Source organism: Bacillus rossius, assembly GCF_032445375.1.
Source record: "Bacillus rossius redtenbacheri isolate Brsri chromosome 4 unlocalized genomic scaffold, Brsri_v3 Brsri_v3_scf4_2, whole genome shotgun sequence".
In the NCBI taxonomy this organism is placed as follows: Eukaryota; Metazoa; Arthropoda; class Insecta; order Phasmatodea; family Bacillidae; genus Bacillus; species Bacillus rossius.
The window spans coordinates 34,933,119-34,960,290 of NW_026962011.1; the positions used below are offsets into that span (position 1 = coordinate 34,933,119).

Consider the following 27,172-nt stretch of genomic DNA (forward strand, 5'->3'; position numbering starts at 1 on the left):
ACGCTCTAGGCAACTCTTATCACTGTCAGAAAAATTTACTATAGTTTTTGTGAGAAACAACATTTTGGTATATTTTTCTATCAGGATAAGAAATTTCTGGCTTATGTACCAGATATCTGGTATGTCTTGCAACACTGGCTGGTATGATGGGATGTTGGGCTTGGAGAGAATAAGGAATTACAGCCCTAATATGAAGAATTAGATACCCCAATTATCTACATAATTATAAACGTCTTGTAAAAAGTTTGATATAAGCTGCAAAACATAAATTTTTTGTATATAAATAATCACATATATTTAATTTTTATCTGATTTACTTTAATTTCCTTCCTAGCAAACACTGGTTATGCCAAGGCTTGAAATCACGTAGATTAAAACTAGTTTTTACTCTTTATTTGGTAAAACTTTTAATTGTACATGATAGTGGTACTACTTGGTTGAAGTTTCTTATCTGAAGTAAAGTTCAAGGCAGCATGCTTCATGTAAGTATTTGTGCAAAGATCTAGATAGTATAGTGTAATAAATTTATGTTGCAATGGTGCTGTTACACATTTAATGCCTTTTCAATGGCAGTGTGGTCATATTCCTCAAACCTAAGTCTTTAAGTTTTATAATATACTTCCAAAGGTTGGTATTTTTAGGTGAGACTCTATTGTGTTGAATATTTGTGTTCTTGACTTTCTGTACAACAGGAATTTTAGTGATTAAAAATGGCATACATGTTTGTAAATTTTGATAGTGAGTCAGTTCTGGTACAAAACAAGGAACAAAAAATTATTAGGGCTACGAGGAAATTTTACACGAAAAGAAAAAATCTTTGATCCGTCAGATAACTTTCTTAGGTTTTATGAAGCCTTCTACATCAATATATCGTCAGTTTATGTTTTTGCAATTCATAATAATATAATTTGTTGTATTATCTAAGATTTCTTCACACGTTTTTTTAAAGTATTGGTTTATTTAGTTTCCAGTCCCAACTAAACATAAGTTGTATGTTTGTATTTATATGCAAAATTGTACCTTGACTTCAGGATATTACTGTACACGTAAGTGAAAACTTTTGCACCGGGCACAGACACATAAAACAAATTATTCTCCTGGTTGCCATTTAGTCTTAGGTTTAGGGACAAGATTTTGTGTTTTTTTTTTTTAAATTTAATTTTTAAAACAAGAGATTTTGGTGTTATTGTTCTATTTTAATACATTGTTTCAATTCATAACTAAAATATTTTTTAATACGTATTTCACTAAAATAGTCTCATTTTGACTGAAAAATGATGCACTTAAACAATAAAAAGAATTTTAATAAGCATGTCTTGAAAAGAACTACTCAAAAATTAAAAATAAATTTGCAAATTTTTGAGCATTTGAAAAATGTGTCAACGTGATTAAAGTAACAACTAATAAGAGATGCAATATCAAACAAAATATTAATTTTTTCCAGTCCATTTAGTTTTTACTTTTTGGCACAAAATTCATGGTAGATAGTTTAGTCAATGAATTTTCCACGATAAAAGAAATTTTTTTTGTGGTTTGAGTTAAGTTTTTCAAATCGCTAATTTATTTAATGTTGACGTGGACTGGGGCTGTGCCCCTTTAAGCCTGGTCAGACTCCGCTCCCTTTGCGGTCCCATGGCATCCCTAACCACTCCTTCCTGGCATTTGCATGGCCAAAACGTAAGCATGCGTGTGCTGCGTGACATGTGTTTGAAAGGCGCGCCACAGACTCCCTCAAGAGGGTGCCGTAGCTTCAGTGATCCGTCCCCATACAAAATTATAAATTAAACTGTAAAGCTTTATTTTTTAACCTAAGCATTTTGTGGCACAGTAGATTGGCCGGGAGGGTTTTGTTTAATAAATCTTATATTCAACCATGCATAAAATAAAGACAGCACCGGACCTTTCCGAGGCGGTGAGAGTCCGGCCGAAGCTAGACTTTGTTTGAATATTAATTTTTTTATATTACTATATGTTTTATCCAAACCATAAAAAAAGAAACTCTTTCTGATAGTAATTACAACCTCATAGTCTTACACTATGCTGAACAGACGTTAGAAATGTTGAAAATTCCAAGCATTTCATTTTACTGCAGAAAATGTTTTACCACAGTGCATAGATCAATTTTTTGGTAATTTTTAAAAGCTCAAGGAGTAACTCGGAACATCTTGACAAGAATTTTTTTGTTCCTAGTGTGCCGGAAATTTGGTATTTCGACACGATTTGTTTTAAATTTTTATTATAATTTTAAATTATTTTTGGAAATTTTATTTTTCTTTATAATTTGGTTTCTTTGGGGGATTTACTCTTTGTTAGGCTGGTGTACTCCCCTAAGTTAAACTTTGTGCCAGTAGACAGAAGCACCTTTCCCAGAGACCTATAGGATCTTTTGCAGATCTAATACTTTGTTGGCAGCTCGCTTAAAATTTCCCTCGCTTACAGGCACGTCCCAAGCCTGTAATGGTACTTCACTTCATGACTAAAACTGCATACAGCAGCTCTGGACGAGTTGTTAGCATTTCTCAGAGACAAGCTGACCATAGCCTTTATCGTCACGAATACGTATTAGGTTCACTACCCTGGAGTCACGTCATGGACGCTAGTTCCCAGCGTCGTTGCGTTTTCTGCCCCTCCTTACTCCACCTCTCCCCCCCTTCAGTTCTAAGAATTCGCCTAAGACCAATGACCGGTCATAAACCCCAGCAGACAGCGACCGTCTCCAAGGGCGACGGGCATAAAAAATGTGTGTGCCAAGATGGACCACCCCACGTAATCTCGCGGCAGAAACAGTAACTTATTATCTTGGCCGCCAGAGTGTAGCACCTGACTGCCCCTTTATTCCCTTGTTAAAGCAGACGCCTTAGGCGAGTCGATTCCTTTTTATTTCAGACACCCCTCAACAGGTAGCGCTAAGGTTGGGTGGTGCTACCAACTTCGAGACATCAGTCAAGAGTTTTTTTATGATGCCCACTCGGGGAACTTCGGAACCTTTAGGTCCGGACTTCCAGTCTCCCCCCCCCCCCCCACTTTTGAAAGAACAGTTACTTTTAATTACGACACGCGGTTCTTCGCGAGACACTTCTCGTCGTGACTGCAGACGGACCATTTTGCGATTATCGGCGAGTCGACAAGACACTGCAAGACTTCCATCCGACCGCAACCGACTATGTAGTCGCCTAAATAAGGGATGCTATCCCTATAATCTTTTTCAAGTAGTTTAGTCCATCTGCTTAGTACAAGAGTAATAGTTATCTTTCTTTTAAATTATTTCTTTTGAAATGAAGAAAACATCCGCGTCCATTCGCGGGATCCAGTTCCTGGCGGGCTACGCATCGGTAAATAGAAGCCAACTTCCCTGTCTGGTGAGTGACGATCCGCGACTTTCCCCAAACCCCCCCCTCCCCTAACTTTTCCGGGCATTTTCTGCCCCGTATACTGCCTGTGTTCTAGTTTTGATCAGTTTTGATTTGGACTGTTCGCAGACAGGGTCCGAGAACCGGACGCCGAATTGGCATTTTCATCTCCCTTCCGCAACAGGACACAAGCGCCCTGGCATCATGTTCCCGCGTGATCTCCGGGAAACGAAGCCCCAACCTCCGGTGCTTCTGTATCTTTTGACCCTTTTCTGAACTTTCTTTAAATTACGTCGTCAGATGCAGTTCATTAGGTAAACATAATTTCTGGACTTTAAGTATATATACTGGGATAGTTTAAAATATTTGTATTTTTTTATTGGTTTATGTATTTTTAGTAAATGAAACTTTATAATTGAATGTAGGGTCGACCCACAAATTTTTTTTGTCTCTCTTTCTGAATATACCTGAGAGCTGTTTAAGAATGTAATTAATATTGTACGTTAATATTTTCTTGTATCTGTTATAAGTTTCCTCAGTATGGAGTAATTATATTTCAGACGGAATCACACCTTGTTTCTGTTCATTTCTAATAACATTGTGAAACCTAAAAGATCCACCCAGAACAAAAAGGGTAATCAGACTGTAGTTTGCTGCTACACTAGAAACATTTAAATAACTGTGAAATATAACTCTTGGTAATAACATTTATTCTCAAAGTACATTTAAACTTACATAGAGGTATGTAACATCTTATTCCTTTATAAATTGTATACAAAATATCTATAAAAAGTACATAAAAACGTATTATAAAAACTTGGACGGGGCTGGATGGAATGTGGTACTGTGTTCCGTGCACACAACTATCACATCACACTGATGTGTCGCACCATGGGAGTAGAAGTTATTGCTAATGTAACTGAATATTTAAAAAGTAAAGCACAGATCTGACATCTTTATATACTAGAAAATCAACACGAGAAATGGCTAGCTTTAATTATAAAATTCAGAAGAGCAACAAAGCAATAAAACCAAATTTTAATGGCCAACTACCTACACGAAAAAAAAAATTACGAGAACACGTAGCTACAGAATAAAGGACAAATTACATGTTATTTGACTGCCAATGATTTCAGCCTTTTCAAGAAAGTAAACATATTGTGATAAATAGCAAAATAAAGCAATCCTATAAGCACTTCATTTATTTTGCTATGGAAAATATGCAGCATTACAGATCTTACGGTTATGAGAAACCTTCTGTTGCGCTCAGCAACGAAAACAAGTGAAGTTAGCTTATGTAAACTATCCTAAGTTTACAATATTTTTACTTTCTATTACTATACATAAATTTAGGTCACGACTACACAACAAAATTATATTTTAATTTCCTACACACTAAGTTTTCAAATAAAAATACTATTACCATACTGCTAGTTAAAACCACTACTAAGGTTAATTATAACGAATGGCAATAATTGTATATTTATTTTTCCGAAAATTCAAATAATCGTAGCCAATTAGCGAAATTCATTTCTTCACCTCAAAACTGCTACCAAGCATCATAAAGTTTTCAATCAACAATTTACCTACATCAGCATTTGATTATCTTTTGCTTTTATCTGCATTCAAGCACATCAAAAAGAACCTAGTCGCTAAAGATAACTATAAGCGCCTAAAAATTGCTATAGAACACTTGTTAATATAAAAAAAATAATGCTTAATATGTCATCCTTACCTCATTCTCGTACAGATATAAAAATTACTCAATAATTAAGCTTGTCTAACAGGTATGCCTGAACTGCCGATGGGACGTGTGCGAGGGAGGGGGGCTAGGCCCCGGACACCTCCTGCACGTACCCCTCGTCCTCCCAGTCGCGGCGGGCGGGCAGCGCGGCGTGGCGCGTCTTGCACAGGCGCGGCCCGTACTTGAGCATGGCCACCACCACGCCGAGCACGAACATGGCCAGGGCCGTGACGGCCGGCCAGTAGGCGTGGAACATGTCACAGGTCGCTCTCGCGCTTCCTCAGCTCGAAGAACTGCTGTCGCTCGTCCTGGCCGAGGACGGGCTCGGCCGGCTGGAAGACCTCCTGCTGCTCCCGGCTGAGCTGCACCAGCCGGCTGCCCTCCAGCTCCGTGCAGTCCAGCGGCGGCTGCTGGTGCGGGGTCTTGGTCCAGACGGGCAGCAGCCAGCGGTTGCCTGCGCACACCGTCACGGGACCCCTCTAACGTCGAGCAAACACACACCGTGTTTTATCACACGATCGTCTCACATTTTTATACTAAAATCAAGTTTGAAAAGTAGGGGTGCGACGTTTATGCAAAAAAATTTTTTTTTTGTTAGGTAAAGTTATTCATAAAAACAAAAACCCATTCATGGAAAGTACGTTTATTTATAAAGTGGAGTGTATAAAAGCACGCCGAACAATTTAAATTAAAAAAGTCATGTAACAAAAACCTTATTTCAACTTTAAACAGAATGACAAAATACGAATGCGAGCCTGAACGCATAACTATCGTCGAAAGAGTATGAGCCAAAAAATGTAGTTAACTCGACACTCAACAGAGAGTGCGCACGTTGCATGCAATCAGCGAGATATCAGTATCGATATTCCACTACGTGTGCGCGCTCTATACGGGAAGCAACATAACCAAACATGAATGATGCCAACTAGGGCTGACTAAATTTTTATAAGCGGTACTACATGGCAACACAGACGAACAGATAAAGGCTATAACGTTTAAACGCGTCTTTAAGAGACTTTGAATTTCCGTTAATTTGTGGCGGTCGGGTCCGCTAGATTTAAAACTGCGTGCGCCGTCGCGGGCCTCCGGCACTCCGTTCCCCTCCTCCTCCTCCCTCCCTTTCCCCTTCCTAGTGATGTTCAATTTTTACTCGTTTCCCCCTCCACTTGATCGGCGCATGCGTGCGCTGCGACGCGAGCTTATAAATTCAGCTGCAACCATGTTGAGGGCCTTCTTCTACTGGTTTACTTAGTCAGGCTCGGTTGTCAGCAGTAGCTGATCTGTTGTAATTCTACTAGCATGTAGTCCGAGAGGTTCTAGTTGAACTTCGTGCGTGTGCGACCTCAGGGGAGAAATGTAAGTTGGTTTGAGTCGTCAGTGAGGCGGTGGCCCTCACCCTAATGTAGAGTCATTTGTTCTGTCTAAATTCCTTTTCGGCCGCCACCTTGAAAAACATTTTGCATTAAAGTTAACTTCATCTTCGCTTCAGATTTTTTGTTTGTAACTGTCTCCCTCTGAGACGTCGTCACACGTATTTGTTTGTTAAAGTTCATTAAAGAATAATGTAAATTCTTTCTTTCTTGTACCTGCACTTTGCAGTAGTTTTGTAATTCTACCAAAAATGAATTTAACTTCATTCGTGGCAATGCTTGTGTTTCGAGTTAACTGCGCATTGTCTCTTTTTGACGATCCGTTGTTTGGATCACTTACAGTGTAGCCGGCTTACCCATTAAAATTATAATTGTCAACTAACTCGCATTGTCAGAAATTGTTCTTAATTTATGTATTCAGCCTTGCATTGTTTTCACTTAACATTATCAGAAATGTTAACGTAATGTTTTTTGAATTAATTTTGAATTTGAATAAAATGTCTGTGTACCTGAAACCATTTACTTGCATACCTAATCTATTCCATTCACGTATACCCCAGTCCATGCCAGGTTCTGGCCTCCCTCAACACTTAGAAAGGCCCCCCTTTACAAATTAAATAAGTGGTAATGTCCGAATAAATATTAGATTTCTACTTTAAAACACATCGTTTTATACGGAAAAGATACCTACACAAAGCGCTCGGAATCTAATAGCGGGACCAAAAACATCATTCAATGTTTACGCAAGTTTTTTTAAATCCAAATTCTGATGCCTTAAAATATAGGTGCGACGATTATGCGATAAAACAGGGTAACAGGACTTTACAGCCAAAAATTAAAAATGAGAAAATGCAATGCAAAAATTTTTACACTATGCAGGAACATGCAGAGTTTTTACGTTGGCAAGCTAAAATAGTAAAGAGAGAGAGAAAGAAAGAGAGAAAAGCAGAAGTAAGAAGATTCTAAAGGGGTTTAACACTCGCTCTAACACATCAGGACAACCAACATCGGACGCGGCAAACCATCCAACTATCAACATCTTCTTTTGTCATAACGTGTTGGTTCGACTTTCACACTGACCACAATGATATGCAGTCATCTCCGCACTGCGGAATTGTTCGATACTAGTTAAAATGTCTCCAGCATCAGGAGAAGACGATAGTGATTGTGGAACTACTCGAGTGTTGGAAACAATAAAGGTGTGTCTGGGATGTGCAACAAGACAGCTATTGCAACAGGGACCGTAGAAATTTTACCCACAGTTCGTTAGTGGGGTTACACACCTTAATTTTCGATATTTGGATACATGTAGCCACTTAATAAGCACTCACAAGTTTCTCACCATGTTAACTGAATTCAAAAACAGGGCTTGACTGAATAATTAAGCTACACTAGACATACTGGAAAAAAGATACATTTTACAGTTACGATCGACAATAGTTGCAAAAGGGAGAATTAACAAACTAAATGTTTTTCAGCATATATAATTAACACCATATTATTTCCAGTTGGATTGTTGTTCATGCAGAGATGACACCACCCACAAGGTAGATAGAAATTAGGGTATTTTAGGGACCTCAGGTATATAAATTAGGGATTTTTTTTAGACAGTTGTAATGAAATCAGGGTCCCTCTAAATTATTTAATATTTATGACAGACTTTCTCACAAGAAAATTTTTGTCAGAAACACGCTACAAAGAAATCCCTACCCATATTTATACTGATTTTTAAGAATGATCACCCTTCTCCCCAGTAGGAAGAAATCCCATGCTAATAAAAAAATATTTTTCCAATAAAGGCGCTCAAATTATGAGATTGCATATCCTGGCAATGAAAAATAAAAACTGCACCATGCTGAAGATGTTATTCTTAAATTAACTTTTATGAAATAAAATTGCAAGTAACAAATATTTTTGCATACACAACTACCTACCTTTTTCGCCAATATTTCAGGTATACATATTTCGAAGAAAGACTACCTATTTAATGTAGCCTTTACCATGGTGCGACTTTTAGAATTTTTTTTTACATTTTTTCGTTTAATGGTCCATAGCCCCTAAACTCATAAACAAGAATTTTTATATATAACTGTCATAGTTTTTTTTACAAATCCCTTCCAAACTGATAAATAAAATATAATAATGGGTAATCTCAGTCAAGTTCATTAATGGGCAAAATCAAGACCAAATAGATAGAAATGGGGGAGGTTTTATTGAAAACAGAAAAATCATTATAACTCACTAAATATGATAAATATGCATATGTATGAATTTAATATATATCTGCAGCACTACAGACCTTCAAAAAAATTAAAATAAAACATGTGTGGTAACAAAGAGGTAATTGTTCCTTATTGAGTATCAAGTTGTATTTTTAATTTAAATATTAAAATAAAGTAATTGGTTATGTTTGTAATGCAAAGCTGTAGCATTACCCAGATATATTTGATTTTGAAAATGTTTATAAAACTCTGAGGATCATTGTTCCGTGTAACATATTCAATTGTATTTTAACTTAAATTTTAAAATAAAGTAAGCAGTTAAATGTGTTTGTAATGCCAAACTGTACAATAACCAAAATATGTTTGATTTTGAAAATATGAATTATAAAACTTTTGGGAAATCAATAATAAAATTCCAAAAACACTTATGTTCGAACACTAGAGATGTTTCTGTGTTTACCCTGAAAACATCATTGATAAATTCTTACTGGTTTCTGTGAGAAATCACCGTTTATAACTTGCATTACAATACCTGTGTACAGAACATTGCTGCTGCCATTTTTTGCTTTTTTGTGTGGCTCTGTGTGTTTACATTTTGGAGAACATAAGTCAAATCATGACAAAATATTTATAATGGTTGCTTAGGAATTACCAATTAAGATGTAGTTATCCTGACCTAACCAACCATGCACATGATTTCATAGTATTTTTAATCTAGCTAGACTATTTTCCAATTTCTCTGTCAAGTCTACGAAAGATGATATGGACATATCTTTTATGTTTTTTTTTATCCGTTACTAAAGTTGCACGTGCGATCTGCGAACTTTTGTAATCTTCAGTGAACTTTGGAACTTTTCGGGCCTCAGAATCTTGTTTACCCGCGATTGTTCATCTCTTTCTTTAGCACAACTGTGGCCAACTATGGAAAATTAAAAATACACTAATTTTTCAGTTTCATATATTGAATTTATTACGTCGGAAACCCTGTACCTAAAAAAATATTGTCATATGATAATGAATTATGATCATAAGTCGAATAAAGAGGATTTTTTTTTAACCTACAATCATAATTATTACTTATTTCGAAATTTTTTCATGTGAAGGATCTACCAACGTACTGCTTCATGTACCACCGGATCAAGCCAACATCATCATGCCATCAGGATCTTTTGACGTACTGAATTAAAACAGCAAGCAGGGTCATTCCATACCAGATCATCCAGCCAAGATACACATTGCCACCCCACCATCTCAGATTTGGATGAAATTTGGTACATGGTATCTTCAGAAAAATATAAGAACCAGTATTTTTCATTTTTGGAGTATTGGCTCTAGTTTAGAATTTAAAGCTCTTCAAATTTTCCCTCTGTTTGGTAGAATATTTTTAATCCGCAACCAAAGTTGAGTGAGACATCTTGCTTCAACTTACATTAGAAGGGTCCAGGGATAAAACATGCTAAGTCAAAAATCAGCCATTTTCTGTTGTAAGTGTGGTTGGATGAGTTCAAATGAGATCTTTATGGCCGTGTTACGAGACAGGGGAATAACCTGTTTAGTCAGAAGATATGAGCGGTTAAAGAAATGGTATACAGGGGAAGAACATGCCAAGTCATAGTGATACAGAGAAAGAACATGCCAAGTCAATGGGAAGTAATTTTTGCAGTTGTGCCAGCACTGTTCTCATTCATTTGTTTATATCACCCCTTACTTTATAATGTGTATTGTTTGTTTCAATATTATGTGAATAATGTGTACAGTAGTGTATTATAAACATTTGGCATTTCAGTGAATTACTATTGGCGTTTATTCAATTTTGTACATTTTTGTGATGTCATCAAAAAACACAATGGATTCAAATGAAGATAGCAGGAATATTCCCTCAAATTCAAAAAGAAAACGCAAGTATGGCCGTTTGCAAGAGGTTAGGAAGAAAATAAAACTTCAAAGTCATGAAATAGGCCCAGACTGCCAATGTAAGAAAGTGTTTTGAGATTGTAGATGAAGATAAAAGAAAAGAGATAATTAAACGTATGAACAGTATGCATTCTAATGACGAGATAAACATCTATCTTGCTGGGTTGATAACCATATTACCAGTTAAACAACGGCATCCCAGACAGCCAGAAGAAGTAGCAAATCTGAGAGATGCCACCTTTTCGTACCGTTTACGATACATGGAAGAAGGAAAACCAGCTGAAGTAAGAGTTTGCAGAAAAGCTTTAATGTCAGTGCATGGGATAGGAAAAGGTAAAGTTAATTATATTTTGCAATCGCTTAAGAGTTCGGGGGATGCGCCAAGGGACAAACGTGGTAAACACAAGACCCTGTTCATGCACTTCCAAATGAAACTAACCAAAAAATTAATCATCACATTAACAGCTTAAGAGGAAGAGAGAGTCATAGTCAGAAAGACAGCAAGAAGAAGTATTTACCTGAAGAGTTAAATATATCGAAGGTGTACAAAATGTTCCTAGAGAAGAATTCTGATATAAAAGTATCACACGAGACCTACAGAATTATTTTCAATGCAGATTTTAATATTGCTTTTGGATACCCCAGAACTGATACTTGCGCACAGTGTGATGTATTTAATGCCAGAAAAAGTTGCTTAGAAGCAGAACTGCAAATCGCTGAGGACAACCAAACAAAAGAAAGGTTAAGTAATGAAATTAACATTATCTGCACTGATAGGGAATCACATCACAAGACAGCTCAACAATGGTACGTCCTGAAAAGAAAGGCCAAAGTTACATGTCGACGTGACATCACAAAGGAAGCAATAGTGTTTGATTTCTCAAAGAACTACCCGATTCCGAATATCACTACTGGTGAAGTTTACTACAGACGTCAACTTTCTATGTTCTTCTTCAATGTCCATGTTTTGTCGACTGGAAGAAGCGTGTTTTATGTTTATCCTGAAACAGTCGGGCGAAAGGGAAGTAAAGAAGTTTGTTCTTTTCTCCACCAATTCATCTACAACTATCTAGAAGAAAATGTCACCGAACTGGAGGCATTTTGCGATTCTTGCCCTGGGCAAAACAAAAACCACACCGTTTTCAAATTTCTCCTTCACCTTGTTCACAAGGAACACCGTCTGCAACATGATTAGAGGACATTCATATAATGAATGTGACAAAAACTCACGACTGATAAACCAAAAAAAACAAGAGCTGAGATGCCAGAAGAATGGACTGAAACCATCAGAATCTCAAGAGTAAAGCCTTCAACTTTTGAAGTGGTTGAAGTTGAACAAGAAATGATCAAAGATTGGACAACACACCTGGACACATACTATCGGAAGAAGTTGCAGTGTGCTTTTCAAACTGTCGAGGTTTTAAATGTTTCAGAAGATCATCCTGCACTTATAAAATATCGGAACTCCTTTCATGGACCATGGAACAACGTCCCAGTGCTACCTACAAAGGGTAAAAAGAAGCAGCAGCCATTTCAACATCAGCAAGTGTCAGAAACTGAGTTTATTCTACCAAACATTGCCTATGATGGTGAGTTAAAAAGTCATATTTTACACCTATATCTACCAAAATAATTTATTTTGTTTTCCATTACAATTTTCATTCTTCTGAGTGATTATTTAATGTTCAAATAATCTAACATATTCCAATGTCATAGCTAAATTATCTTTTCACGTATTTGCTGTACGATTTGGTTATTATAAACTGCCCTAAAAATTATCACAGTCATGACTAAGTTATCAATTAATGTTAAATATAATACAGGTATATGTCATTTTACCTTTTGTTTGAATACTATCCTAGTATTCTTTTTTCAGCTGGTTTGCCGATCACAAAGGAAAAGTATGACGATCTGCAATGCTTGAAGAACTTTTGTATAAATCCAAGGGTGGCAGACTACTACACTGGCCTAACTCATAATTAGTGAATGTCTGTTCCTGTAGATAAATATACGACTATATTGCATTTTTGTTCCTTTAATGAGAAAGAATTAGATTTCAAATAAAATTTTAATTGTGGTTCCACATAGAAATATGTCATCACCATTGTTTTGCAATAATTAATGAAAGTAGTAATTCTCTGCATATCAATTACAGGGGAAAACCGGGTTAGGTCACAACAATGTTTATACACGTTTTAATAATTTTACATACTCTATAAAAAATTAAACCATTTTAATATTTTAGATATATGTTCTTTGTTCTTCGTTAGTGTAATATTCTAAGAAAAAGGTTTGCAGCAAATAATGATTGTATGTTAGCTCTTGACAAGTACTTAAACATTAAAATTGCTCCCCTGAAAAATCATTCAAATTGACTTAGCATGTTTTACCCCTGGGCCCTTTCAAATATCACTCGCAAAATGTAATTAAATGCCCAGAACTACATGCAATTTATGTTAGAGGTAGAAAAAATGAATTACCAAAAATTGTAAAAATCAGTTCAGTAATCCTATTATATATTTTTTCTATTAAACTTCACAATCTCGGGATTGGTACCATTATAAAATTTGCTACAAATTTGTGGATATTTACCTTCTCACCTTCACCCCACCTAAAAAAACATTTTGGTGGATATAATTTTTTTTAACTGTTCATACATACAAACAGTATTTAATTTTATATAAATTAAAAAAAATATATATTACAGAATTACATTAATCAAAGTTAGGACTACATGCTGTGCTCATGAAAATTGCATTTTTTTTTACAATACCGGTGTCACTTGATGTACATAGCTGAAGTAGGCCTACTTTAAGTTCTTTATAAATGTAACCTATGAAGAAGCTAATACCATTTTGACCATTTTGATGTAATTTTTCTCTCACTCCTGGATGTCAGTTTATAATGCACCCTTCCAACCCAAGTCTCAAGTTCCGGAACGTCAACAGTGCAAAGAAAGTTGACTAATGGCACCCAGCATGAATCTTCCTGGCCATAATTACGATGTTCTGGCCAGTAAAATAATTTAGCTGGCCAGTGAGGATGCATAAACCTAATTTAAAGGCTCGCTGTTTTTTCAGTAAAGGGTACTCTTAACGAAAAATTCTCATCACAGCTGATTCGCTTAGCTGCTATTATAGTTTTAGATAGTGGAATGAAATAGTGCAAGGACCTTGTTCCAGGCACAGTTGTGAACTCTGAGAAACGTTTGTTACGTTTATCTTCCACTCGGTTAATGTCATCTCCTTTGACCAGCTGAAACTTAACTTTAGTAAAGTATCCATTGCAAAATTGAAACATCTGCTCAGTAGTCAAAATTTGATCTTTATACAGTCTTTGCAAGCTCACTCTAGATACTGTCCTTTCAACACATCCTCCAACATCATCACAAGCTGTTTTACCATGACTCGTTGCTTGAAAGGTCCAAAAGCTTTTAAATCAAAATCTTCCAAGTGATAGCAGAGGTTGACCACACTTTTGAAATTCTTGTGCTGCACTACCATCTGTGATATTGCCTCATCGGCACTTCCTTCAGACTGCAATTCATCTTCTTGGTAGCTTCAAAATTGCTGCTACTTTTGATTTCACTTTACTTTTGACTTCAACTATTTTGAACACTTTGAAAGTACTTTTAGTTTTAAGGGTGATACATCAAGAGTACTTCAGCTTAAAATCAAAACTTCCTTTTCAAATGGTGTCATGTCACTTAGGTCTTCCTTTGTAGGTAAGTCTGTGAGTCTTCATTAGAATTATTCTGTGAATTTTCAAATTCTTTGTTCTTGAAATAACATCAGCCTACAGTTGGAACTCAGCTGTTGTCCAGGAACTAACAAAACACCAGCTTTCGTTTTCGTATCTTTGGCCATTTGAAGAGATGTAGGTCTCATGCCACATTTTATAGACCTTTCTTGTTTCTTTTCTGGGTCACAACATTTTTTAAAAACTTCCCTCTAATATTTGACGAGTGATGCATAGTGGTGTGAACATGTACTTGAATTTGAATGCAGTGTGAATCTATCTATCCTCCAAAGCAAATTTCTTTTTCATAAGGAAGTTCAGCAATATTAAGAATGATCATCTTGTCTGTGTATGTATTTATAAGACACAGAATTAATAAAAAGACCTACAATACACTTTTCATATAAAATGGTAGCCATTGTAGATTGTAAAACACTGTCTGTTTTACCCACATGAGTCAGAAAATACAAAGCAAATAACATAAAAATTTAAAAAAACTAGCTACATGTCAACACTCAAACATAAACAGTCATAGATTAAACAATCCCAGACAACTTGTTGAAGTGCACAGAAAAATAACAGCTCCTAAGACTCCCACACATTGACAACTTATATTAGATCACCCCCCATTAAACATTTAGATGATGCAATATATTACACATCTACATTATTAAACAAGAAGATGCAATTGTACTGATACACAGTACAGAGTAATGTTTTTTTAATGTTGTTTACGTTTTTCATCGCCTCAACTGTGTGAGCGGTATTTGTTTATGTATATGTGGGTACTCTAGTCCGGCATTTGTTTTCGTGCGTTGCCGTGACAACTACCAAAATAAACAGTCGCCGAGGCTAGACACCCAGAGACAACAATTAACATTTTAAAACTTTTGACTTGATTGGCTAATAAATAAGAAACGCTATTTTTCTGGACTGCATTTGGCCGATGCGAGAAAGGAACAAAAAGTGAGTTAAGGCCTAATGACGATGGCGTCACGATACACATTTGTGTGCGGCGAAATATTGTGATTTTGCCGTTTTATAGCCTTCTACGTCTTGTAGAAACAAGTGCTACGGCGGAGATTAAGTAAGAGTACGTCTGGAAATAATAAATTTTATAGTGACGCTATACCGTTTTCTGTTTACTAAAGACGTGTTTTGCCGCTAAAAACATAGTGCTTTTGGAAAATTATTACTAAACTAACTGTGGTTCGAGTTGCAAATCCTCACAATTCCTTTTACACAACTACCAAGTTTAGTAGTCCCGAGTTATGGAATTTCAAACTCTATAGACTGAGTAGGCTGGCTAAAATTACCCTGAGATTTATAATTTAATTTGGTATTGCAAAAGTTACACATTTAAAAACTTTTGATTAATATGTGCATCTTACTGGCAACGTGTGTGTTTTTAAATATTATTGTAGTGGTTATGGAAACTTATTAAATAATAAAATAATACTTCATTTATTCTTGATTGGAGAAACCTATGGTTTTCATTGTAGCTGGTGTAAATTACACGAGTCAGAATATCAGAGCACAACTTATCTTTTTGTTATTTTTACGGTTATGATTACCAAACTTATAGGCCTATGTATAAATGTTACACAATATTATGCAAACTGATAAGAGTATTCAATCATTAATTGAACCATAACTTTTCTTCAAAAATTTTCTTCTTTTCATTTATATTTTTCTTACATAGGCCTACAGTAGTGCATTTCCAACAGGGCTAAATAATTAGTATTTCAAACATTTTTGCAATAAAAATATAACTACATATTTGCTTTTACATGTACAAATTATTTTATAAATTTAAAACTGATTTATAATCATCTTAACCACTACTTTCACAAAGCACATGCTTTTATAAAGAAGGTAAATATTCACAAATGTTATTTTCACCATTTTGTAGCAAATTTTTTGCACTTTCTAATGATACCAAGCACGAGATTGTAAAGATTAATATAAAAAGGTATAATAGGATTACTGAACCAATGTTTTAGCATTTTTTGGCAATTAATTTTTTTTTCAGTTCTAACATAAACTGCACATACTCCTGGGCATTTAATTTCATGATTCTACATCAATAACTGTTATTACAAATATAAGTTGAAGTAAGATGTGTCACTTGACTTTGGTTGCACATTAAAAAATTCCACCAAATAGAGGGAAACTTTGAAGGGCTTTAAATTCCAAACTAGAGACAATATTCCAAAAATAAAAAATACTGGTTCTTATACATGTACATGTACCATATTTCATCCAAATCTGAGATGGTGGGGTGGACACCCCTGGATGATCTAATTCCCCAGCATTATGTACCAAAGGATCAAGTCTTCAGAATCCAATGATAAACTGGGATACATGAAACACCAGACATATAAAACAGAATATACAACATATGTAATCAAAGAATTCCTTGGAAATACTGCAAAATTTAATATGTCAACTACTTCAGTGCTTAGCACGTATTCCTCACAGAAAATGAAGGACGTTAACAATTCTATTCATAATTTGCCTGTTACAATGTGACTCAAAATAGTAAATACTTCAATTGCAATGTAACAAAACAAACATTTCATAATACAATTACTTATTCTAATAAAATGAAATATAGGCATTAAAAATCCCTTATAACTGCACTACAGTCGTTATTTAAACAAATTTCAATATTACATCATCTAAATTGTCTAAACAACCCCCAACGGGAAAACAATGAATGTCTGCGATAGAATTAATATGTGGGTATATAGTGTTAACTGTTAAATGTTATTTTTCCACAAACCAGTAGGAATTAAGAAACCTTCATTGCAGGGTTATTTCAGGAACATCTCAAGTATAGGGAAAACATCATATATTCCTATTTTGCTCGGCCAAACAATGAATGGTGATGGCAACAGAAAAGCACAGGTATTGTAAGATATAAACATTTAATATTTCGACAAACTAGTAGGAATTACAAAACCATCCATTCAGAGTAAATTTAGGGATGTATGTAGTGTATGAAAACCATGTTTCCCAATTTTTTCTTTCCATTCTAAAATCCAGTGATATCAGAATATTACCGATATTTGTAATGTGGCTAACCTAACCAACCATTCTCACAATGTAACAAATTTGTTATATTTACATCAAACATGCATAAATGCGGCCTCGGAAGGGACTGTTGGGTAAATATGTAGTGTACGGATTAGCGTCAAAATTTTTTTTAAAAATCTGAAATAACTTTCATTATATGCTCTTTTACATCCTATTTTCATTACAGCCTGTGGAGATAAGAAATTCCAATTACTTTGGGAGATATCGTCGTTCTTATTTTGCAATACAAGCCCTATGTAATCATTCGACCGCCGACATTTTATATTTTGCAGTGTGTGCGTGAATGCCTAAATAACAGAAATTTTCCATTAGGTAAGGTTAGTTACATTATAAATACTTCAAAATAAACGGAAATTAAAAATAATATCAATTAATTTTACTTGTATAGTTTTAAGTATTTATAATGTAACTGACCTGACCTAACAAAATGGGACAAAGGTAGATTAGGTCAGGTCAGCTACATTATAAATACTTTGAAACTGAACGGACATTAAAAATAATAAAATTAATTTTAATGGTTGTTTAGTTTTAAAGTATTTATAATGTAGCTGACCTGACCTAACAAACCGGGACAAAGAATGAACAGTAGGAACTCATGTAATTTTCTTTTTACATGATGTAGTCGTTCAACTACGTCAAGAAAAAAAAAATTTCATACTTGTAAACAAGCAACAATGGTGAACGCGGGAAGCCTACGATTCACTCATCCTTCTGGACATACCCGAATACTCACGTTGGCAAGCCTTCTTTCAACAGACGAGAGAGCCAAACGCCCGATCATGCATCTTGGTTTTTTTTTTGTTTATTGTAAATAAATATACAACTCATGATAACTAATGGTCAATTAGTTTATGCTAGCTACATTATAAATACTTTAAAACATTGTGGACGTTTGATTTGGTTAGGATAGCTACATTAAAAATACTGTGAAATCATGTAAACGGTTTCCTAGCACTGGATAGCTACACATTAAAAAGTTATTTGCTAAGCAACCATAAAATTATTTTACAAGTATTTATAATTACTTATTGCTAATTTTAAGAATGACATCTTATAAGTTAAACCCGCGCATTTGGAGAATAAATGCCCACAAATTTTTTTACCCCCAAATAAATACATCTGTTGTGGTACAGAAAAAAAACCGAGCATGAACTTGGGGTTGGGTTTGACTCTCTCGTCTGTGACTTGCCAACGTGAGTATTCGGGTATGTCCAGAAGGATGAGTGAATCGTAGGCTTCCCCTTAAACGCTGCATGAGTGCACAGGATGAAAATTAAAAAATTCAATATCTCCAAAAGTATTTGGATTTTCTTATCTCCGCCGGGTTAAATGAAAAGAGAAAGTTAAAGAGCACAGAATAAAGGTATTTTCGGAATTTAATTTTTTTTTTTAACAAATATCGCCCAAATATGAAAATTAAAAAATTTGATATCTCCTAAAGTATTTGGAATTTCTTATCTCCGCAGGCTGTAATGAAAAGAGGACGTAAAAGAGCATATAATGAAAGTTATTTCAGAATTTAAAAATTTTTTTTGACGCTAATCCGTACACTACATATTTACCGACTGTTGTGAACGTCAGATTTGCCAATCATGTGATCCTCTATATATAAGAACGTTTAAAACAAATGGCAATGGCTGAGTCAATGCATTAAGTATTGTTTGTTTGTATGTATGTATGTATGTATGTATGTATGTATGTATGTATATATACATACACACACACACACAATTTGCAGAATTTTATTTAATTTCCCCCCGCCCCCCTAGAAAATGGAATATTCAGTCATTGTAAAATGAACAAATAAATAAAAAAAAAAACTTTACCTGTATTATGATCCAGCCAGTAACTATGATATCTTGAACAACAAAAATATAAGTTAAGCAAAAATAAAAAACCTACAACAACGGAACAAATTCCAATCGCCACGTAAAAGGGTGTGAAATCTCCGACTTTATGCTTTCCTGGTTCAGGTGTTGTCGTTTGTTCTATATTAACATCAAAATAAGACATTGTACATCAAAAACATCACTATAATACTACAATTTCACTTTTTAAAAATCTTCCAACGTACAGTACAACGCCCTATTTAAAATAGTCAAAGATAACACAGAACAGTACAAACTACAAAACAACAACAACGTATCTTAAAAAGCTAAAGAAATACAGAGATTAGAGAAAACTATTTCTATTCTCTGGTGTAAACTAGATCAACGTAGTGCCGTTGTATATTTTCTGTACCTAAAGGGAGAGATAAAATCCAAAACACGCCTCATTTGTTACAAAAGTTTTATGTACAAATTTTGATTATTTAAAGGGTATCACATTTATTGGAATGACTGAATAATATAAATACTATGTTACAGTGAAATCATAATTGTTGATACTAAAGCAAATTTTGTGAATAACTATAAATGTAATAATAATATAAACAAAAAATAAGAGTTTCAAAGAAAACTCTTTGTGCCTTAATGGACATATTTGCAGTTCTTAACAATAAAATATAGCATAAAACATAGGATCTCCACCTCTATGGCATTGTTTATTGAACCTGAAAGGTTCAGTTCTGGAGTGTTATTTAGTTTGGGCTGCACACCAGCTTATAGCGCAAGGGTTTCTGATAGTGTTGTGCACCATCGACTAATTTCTAAAATCGAATAATTATTCGATAGTTTTAGTCGAATACCTTTTCAATCGTTGCAAGCTTCAGCGGTTTTATTTGTGACGAACTAGACGTCGTCCGGCCGAAGGCCACCCCAAAGCCCGACCTGCAACCGCCAGTATCCGACCCCGCTAATGGAAAGCACCCCTAGCCATGGCCCACCCGAGTCAGACGAGCCCCTGAGGACCAGGTAGAACCAAGGGCCATGCTTAATTAATCAAGCACCTAGACCCCAATTCATTAAAAATCAGACCTAATTTCATAGTAACGACACTATGAATTAAAACCCCCGCCCAAGGAAAGTGCAACGCAGGAGTGCCCGAGTCACTTACGTGTGAATTTATCAGTTTGTGAGTGCCTCCCTTGCGGCCTTCAGCCTTAATTAATGATAGTGTTGTGTTAACGTAGATATTACCTCCCTGTTTTTTTATGTGTGACATCGTACGGCCGAAGGCCACCCTAAAGCCCGACCTGCAACCGCCAGTATCCGACTCCACTAACGGAAAGCACCCCTGGCCTTGGCCCACCCGAGTCAGGCGAGCGCCGCAGAGCAAAGGTAGAATCAAAGTCCATGCCTTAATCAACCGGACAACACTATTCCAGTATATTGTAAATTCAACATACATTAATGATCACATCACTTTTAATTAACAACCCCGTGCAAAGGAAGTGCGACGTAGGAGTGCCCGGGTCACTCACGTGTAGCTTTTTATTAATACAATTGTGAGTGCTCCCCTTGTGGCCTTCAGCCTAATTTAAATAAAGTAGTGTGTGACTTAATTAAAACCGCCCCAAATTGTCATGTATCATTCGCCACTGGAGCAGTCATCAAGCGACGAATAGTCTCCAGTGTGACTCAGATTATTCAAACTTATTTCATGTAAACTTGTTAAATGCAATTTCCAAAATGTATATATATGTATTAGGTTAATTGTTAATTTTTACTGTGTGAATTTAGAGCCACTTACATTCTGTTATTAATATAATATTTTACGAATAACGGAACTTTAGAAATCTTGGCGCGAGAGAATGCTCACCCCTCCCCTCGCGCCAGGGCCAGACGCCAGTACCGAGCGACTCACGGACAGGGACGGACTTACGTACCACGGGAGCCTTCAACCATTGTCTACACTAAATTCATTCTGGTAAATATTGTCACGTTCCAAAACCTTTTTAAATTAACTCCCCGTGTGCGCTCGGTCCTTTTGCGGTGTAGGGCCTATCCTAGCCGATTAAACGTAAAACTCCCCGCACCATGCTTTACGCGGGGCAGTACAGGATATGGAGCGGGCCGACTCCCGCCAACACAGACATTTCGTTAATTGCCGAGGTGCACAGGCACTGGCCACATCTAATTGAAGACTTCAACTAAGTTCATAGCGAGCCGCGGTCCACACAGGTGGGCCCGCGCATCGCCGTTCGCAACTTACAGGATTGGCCGACTCCAATCAAACTCTCCCCCTCGCAGTGGCATAACCAGGATTTGTGTATGGGGGGTGTTAAGAAGCATGCCTCCCCCCCCCCCCCCACAGATTAAAGCGGGGGGTCCGGGGAAAATTTGGATTTTAAGGTGTAAAATAGTGCTCTTTTAGCAGTTTTCGGTACTTAAATTTAAATATTCTAATGGTAAAATTTTTATTAATTTTTATATGAAATTTGTTTGAGTGATGAATAAGAAATTAATTAAATATTTGTTGCTAAGGGGGGGGGGGGTTGAACCCCTAACCCCCCCCCCCTGGCTGCGCCCATGCCCACTCGATCACGACTGGCGTGAGGGCTTAATCTTAGTGACGACGCATTAGAGCGCCCTGTGTAAAAATAGTGTAATTGTGTAGGGAAAATAGTGTAACTGTAACTGCAAGTGTAATTGCCAACGTTAAATAAACGTCCACTCGCCACACTCCATGCGCGACGTGTAGACGACAGCGCAAACCAGACTTGTGTACGTTATTTGTGAACCTCCCCAATCCAGTTAGGGATCAGCGTGCTATGCTGTGTAGGGCCAGTAGTGCATAAGTAAGTAGGGATCCCTAACACCACGACCACCACTGCCGTTTATAGTGGGCCACGCAGGGGCTTTCGTACCCACCGACCCACCTCGTGGTTAACCACCGAGTTAGCCTGGCACCCTCCCGGACACGTTTTACATAATAAACCAGCCTTCCCGATAGGAACCCCGCCGGATCTCAAACACGAGAAACCGGGCGACTGCATGTGTGACTAGCCACTAGAGCAGTTAGCAAGTGACGAACAGTCTCTGGTGTGACTTTTAATATTTAATTTTAATTTACGTAATTTTACGAACCCTAAATATTAAAGAGTATCTGTAAATCAGATTAGTTATTAATAATTAATGTGTAGATTTAGAGCTGCTCTCAGCTTGTTATTATTAAAATAATTTCCGAATAATGGAACTTTAGCAACTTTGGCGCGAGAGAACGCCGAGACCTTCCCTCGCGCCAAGGGCAAACGCCAGTACCGTGCGACTCACGGACCGAGGTGGACGTGCATTCCACGGGGAGCCATCATCCTTTGTCGACACCGAACCGTACTTCTGGTAAATATAGTCATTTAACCCAAACCTTTTGCTACGTAATATTAACTCCCCGTGTGTCCCCGGTCTTTTTTATGGTGTAGGGCCTAACTCAGCCGCTTAATTATAAACTCCCCGCACAAGACATTACACAGGGCAGTTCAACTTACGGCACGGGCCGACTCCCGCTACCAAGGAACTTTCACTATGGTTGAGTGCACAGGCGCCGATGACAGCTACGTGTAAACTTTATAACTAGGTAATTTAACTGCGGGCCGCGATTCACACAGATGAATCCGGGCGGCGCCACCAAGTTAGCAATTTTCGGGATTGGCAGTCTCCAATCAACCTCCCCCTTAACCTCACTGGAGTGAGGGTTTAAATAGTGATAGAGCGTCAGAGCAGTCATATTGAACTAATTGTAATTTTAGTAGGGGAATACTTTGTGCGAAGTGCGAGTGTAATACAAGTGTAATGTAAGTGTAATTTGCGACTGTAATTCATTCAGCTAATTAAAAGGCCACTCCACACCCTCCGTGCGCGATGTGCCAACGACCATCTAAATATTGAGTTCGTGTCTGTTATTGAATTGAGCATCCCTACACCAGCTAGGGACCCCTCCAACCACGAACTCTGCCGACGGTTCTAGCGGGCCACGCAGGGGCAATGCACCCACAAGACCCACATTTGGTTAGCCGCTGAGCTAATCTGGCACCCTCCTGGAACGTAATTTCAATAAGAGCCAATTTCCCGCTAGGATACATGACCGATCTCGAACACGAGAACTCAGACGACGGCAAACTGAAGAAGACTCTATTTGCCTGAACGAATGAAAACTGTTCCAATTACTATTCAACCTGCAAATATAACCCAATTTTGAAACCATAATTACCGGTTCATTGTTTACATAAGGAAATTCCAGAGTTTATATGATGATAAGGGTGTAGACTAAAATAATAATATAAGTATTGTTTAAAATTAGTCTAATCATTAAAAGTCTTTTCAATAAATTCTACATATAAAATATTGAGAGCTGAAAGTAATACACAAATTTTTGTTTATAATAAACTATAACCACCATAATTTATCGCTCTGCTTTGACGTCGTACCTGCTCTTTATTTAAACAAAAACCCGGGTCACTTTCCTATTGATTAGCGCGGAAATGATGTGTATCAATATACAAGTTTTACATTACAAATGTTAGATCTCGGTCAATCTAGAGGTGGGTTGTTACAGCAATTTTCGGTATCAGTTCCAACCTGATACTGATACAGTAATGTACTAGTTACTAGTTTCTGATACTTTTGTATCAGATAGAGCAGTAGCGGCCCCTTTACAGGTTACACATCCTCCGTGCCGTCATCACCAGCGTAAAAAGGTATAGGTGTCTCTGATACATTATTTATCACGCCCGGTAATTCTATACCTCTGTTACGCTACATTTTTTCCCTTCTTTATCCCTTATTCGTCGTGCCGCTACCTCCCCTTTCTACAAGCTCCGCCCAAGTGACCGTCATCTGCGATCGGGTTCTGCGCACATTGGCCGTGGTGTTGTTCAAGGCGAATTCTACACTGATACTAAAGAACTTGATACTTGAATAGTGTACTCGTTTGCCGTTCCTGATACAGGCGCATATCAGTGACAAAGTATCAGGTTGATACTCTGCGACTCACCTCTACTGTGTTCCTAGGGGTTCGGAGGAGCGGCCCGCACAGCTTTACAGTACACGCCACACCCCAGTTTTATTAGTTTTACTTGCAAATACAGCACACTATCAAGCCTCTGATGCACACCAATATGACACTACATCACGCCAGCTAGTCGATCTAGCTGGTGGGGAGCTTCTCTCCCCCGCTGAATCAGGTACACATAATTTATATAGCATTACACAACCTAGCAGCGCACACACAGGTCCGTGTGCCAAATTTATCCAACAAGACATGCACCCCGCCCGTTGATCCAAGTGATTTTACAAAAGTGTGGGGTGCACCTGATTTACAATGCACTAAGCGAGTTATAGAAACTTCGGTTTCTGGTCTCGCACACACTAACTGCCCCGGATGGCAATATGATGGATCTTTGGCCTGGACAGCTCTCCTCTCCCAGCCAATCTAGGAGAAGAAATACCATTATAAGCTCACCTCTCCCAGCCTATCTGGTAGAATAAACTCCAATACAAATAATTGTGGAATTATTGGAATACCTCTCTCTACTTCTCCTCAGCTAGCGACTCCTAGTGAGACCGCAGGCTTCCTTCTCTCTCTCATCCTACCTCTCTCTGCCTACCCATCCGCTAGCGACTCTTTGTGAGACCGTGGGCAATCCTCTGCTAGCGACTCTTTGTGAGACCGCGGGCCCCTCTCTCCCACTAACAACCTTTCTGCTAGCGACTCTTCGTGAGACCGCGGGCATTCCTCTCTTCTGCTCCCAGACTTTCTGCTAGCGACTCCTTGTGAGACCGCGGGCACCTTCCTTGTCAGCACGTCCTCGGTCAGCTGCACTGGGCCGAATGGTCCACTCCCGCCTCAGAGTGTGAAGCTGCTCTACCCAAGAGCTGGCGCCGGGCAAACATCACGACTACCGAACGACCGAGCGACGTCCACCCCGTCTCCACATCTTCACCAGAGACGAGGCCGTGACAATGTACAGGATTTTTCAACATTCTAAATTAAAACAGCAAGTCTAATGTAAAACAAGACCAACATATAAAGGGTCATGCCGATAGGATCAAGGGATAAACTTGGATACGGGAAACAGAATAATTCCAGTGCTGTTTTCGTTTTGCACTTGCGTGGCAGGTAGATAATAAGTACCTAAAGGTTTGTAAGATAGGGAAGGGATAATTGGGTAACATTTATTTTCACATTCAATTGTATTCATTGAATTAGAACCACGTCTGAAGTCGTATGAAGTGCATTTCATTCCCGGCATATGTCCATTGCATTACGAATAAAAATTCACAGATACAACTTTGCCGCCACACATCCCTATGGAATAGTTACGGGGGATGCCTAGCGGGCTAAGGGCGTAGCTTTAGATTCATTGTCCAGTGGGCGCCAGGCTAGCTTGGAAGAACTAGACCGTGAGGAGGTTCGTGGGTTCGCTGCCCCAGCGTGCCCCGCTAGGTACGTCGGCTTACGGTGGTGATTGGCTTACTGAGTGGATACAGGATGCGCCCTAGGCAGTATAGGAGACTGCATACCTATACATGTGACACTGAAATTACACACGATTTGGACTGAATTACTTTAATAATGCGCCGTTATGCACGATTGACACACAGCACTGGTACACGTTTATGACATTTCACTACATAGCACTACATGATTACGTTACTCAAACTACCCTTATCTCCGCAGCAGTCTCGCGGGTCGGTATGGTTACCGGAGGCGGCCAGTAACGTGAGTTAACCCGTGACGCGGTTGCGCGGGGTGTTTGTTAAGGCGGTCGGGATAGGCCCGGCTCTGCCGAAAATGGTCCGGGGACACGTGAGCAGCGGTAAAGCGAGGTTGTGATATATTTACTTACTGAACATAAAGACTTATCGGTGCACTTAAAATGTAAGCTACTCACGGGACACACGTCCGCCCCGGCCGCGAGTGTTCGAAGACTGCCGAAGATGGCCGCCACGCGGGGGCTGGAGGACTCGTCCCCCCCCCCCCCCGTGCCACGCGCCAACACCTTTATTTTATCTTAAAGTTATAATTTTATATAATACATCCTTCCAGGTACTTAATTAAAAATTAGTACCTGGAAACTGTTTGCTGAGGGTTTAATATTTCTATCACTAATAATTAACTGTTTGAAAATATAGTCACATGGAAGACTGTTGTTTACAAGCATTAACACTGATGAGATCCTGGATTTCATTTAATGGCACTGACAAATATCCTTGTAATTAGAATCTTATGTTTTAATTGTTATGTAGGTCAGGTGGCGAATCCCTCACTTGACTCATTCCGGATGTGGCTGGGGCGCGCTCCGAACGGGAGGGTCACTGATCGGGTGAGAACCGGCTGAAGGTAGCATCGGTACGACGTCAACTTCCACGAAAACACGCATTTTATAGGTAATAATAACCCTCATTTGCAATTTTAAAATTCACTTATTTACACATATTCTTAAGCAGGAACATTTAAGTTTATATACATTGCATACGTTTATGTTGACGCCAACCATTAGTGGTCCTCGAATCCGCACAGACCGCTATGGCGCATCGCCGCCTCGCCCCGAGCGTGTGCGACGTGAATGCACCTGGGTGCAGGGTGGTGCAACGCCTCGAACATAAGCTGCCCCGCCTAATCGACTGTCGCCCGCGCGAAAGTCGACCACGGGTGTAGTGTTAGGTGACCTGATTATCTGGACTTTGAAATTAACTTTCAGCACTCTTAAAAACAATATTGAGTAATGGCTATGTTTAAATATTATTTGTAATTCTGGACTTTAGCGCGATCAGGCGGCGTGCATGGCCCGGGATTACTTTTGCACACGACACGTTTTCGCGGGAGCGAGGCTGGGGAGTCGTGCGGACGTCACAG

General features: G+C 38.0%; 1 protein-coding gene across 1 annotated transcript; it reads right to left on the reverse strand.

Annotated features, from left to right (window-relative positions):
* Positions 1–4,043: 4,043 nt before the first annotated feature.
* Positions 4,044–19,639, reverse strand: LOC134542022 (uncharacterized). The gene is made up of 2 exons (XM_063385816.1): positions 19,264–19,639; positions 4,044–5,548 (listed from the first exon to the last, which is right to left on the reverse strand). Exons 1-2 carry the CDS (start codon positions 19,448–19,450, stop codon positions 5,352–5,354), a joined length of 384 nt encoding a protein of 127 aa, XP_063241886.1. The 5' UTR covers positions 19,451–19,639; the 3' UTR covers positions 4,044–5,351.
* Between the last annotated feature and the right edge of the window lie 7,533 nt (positions 19,640–27,172).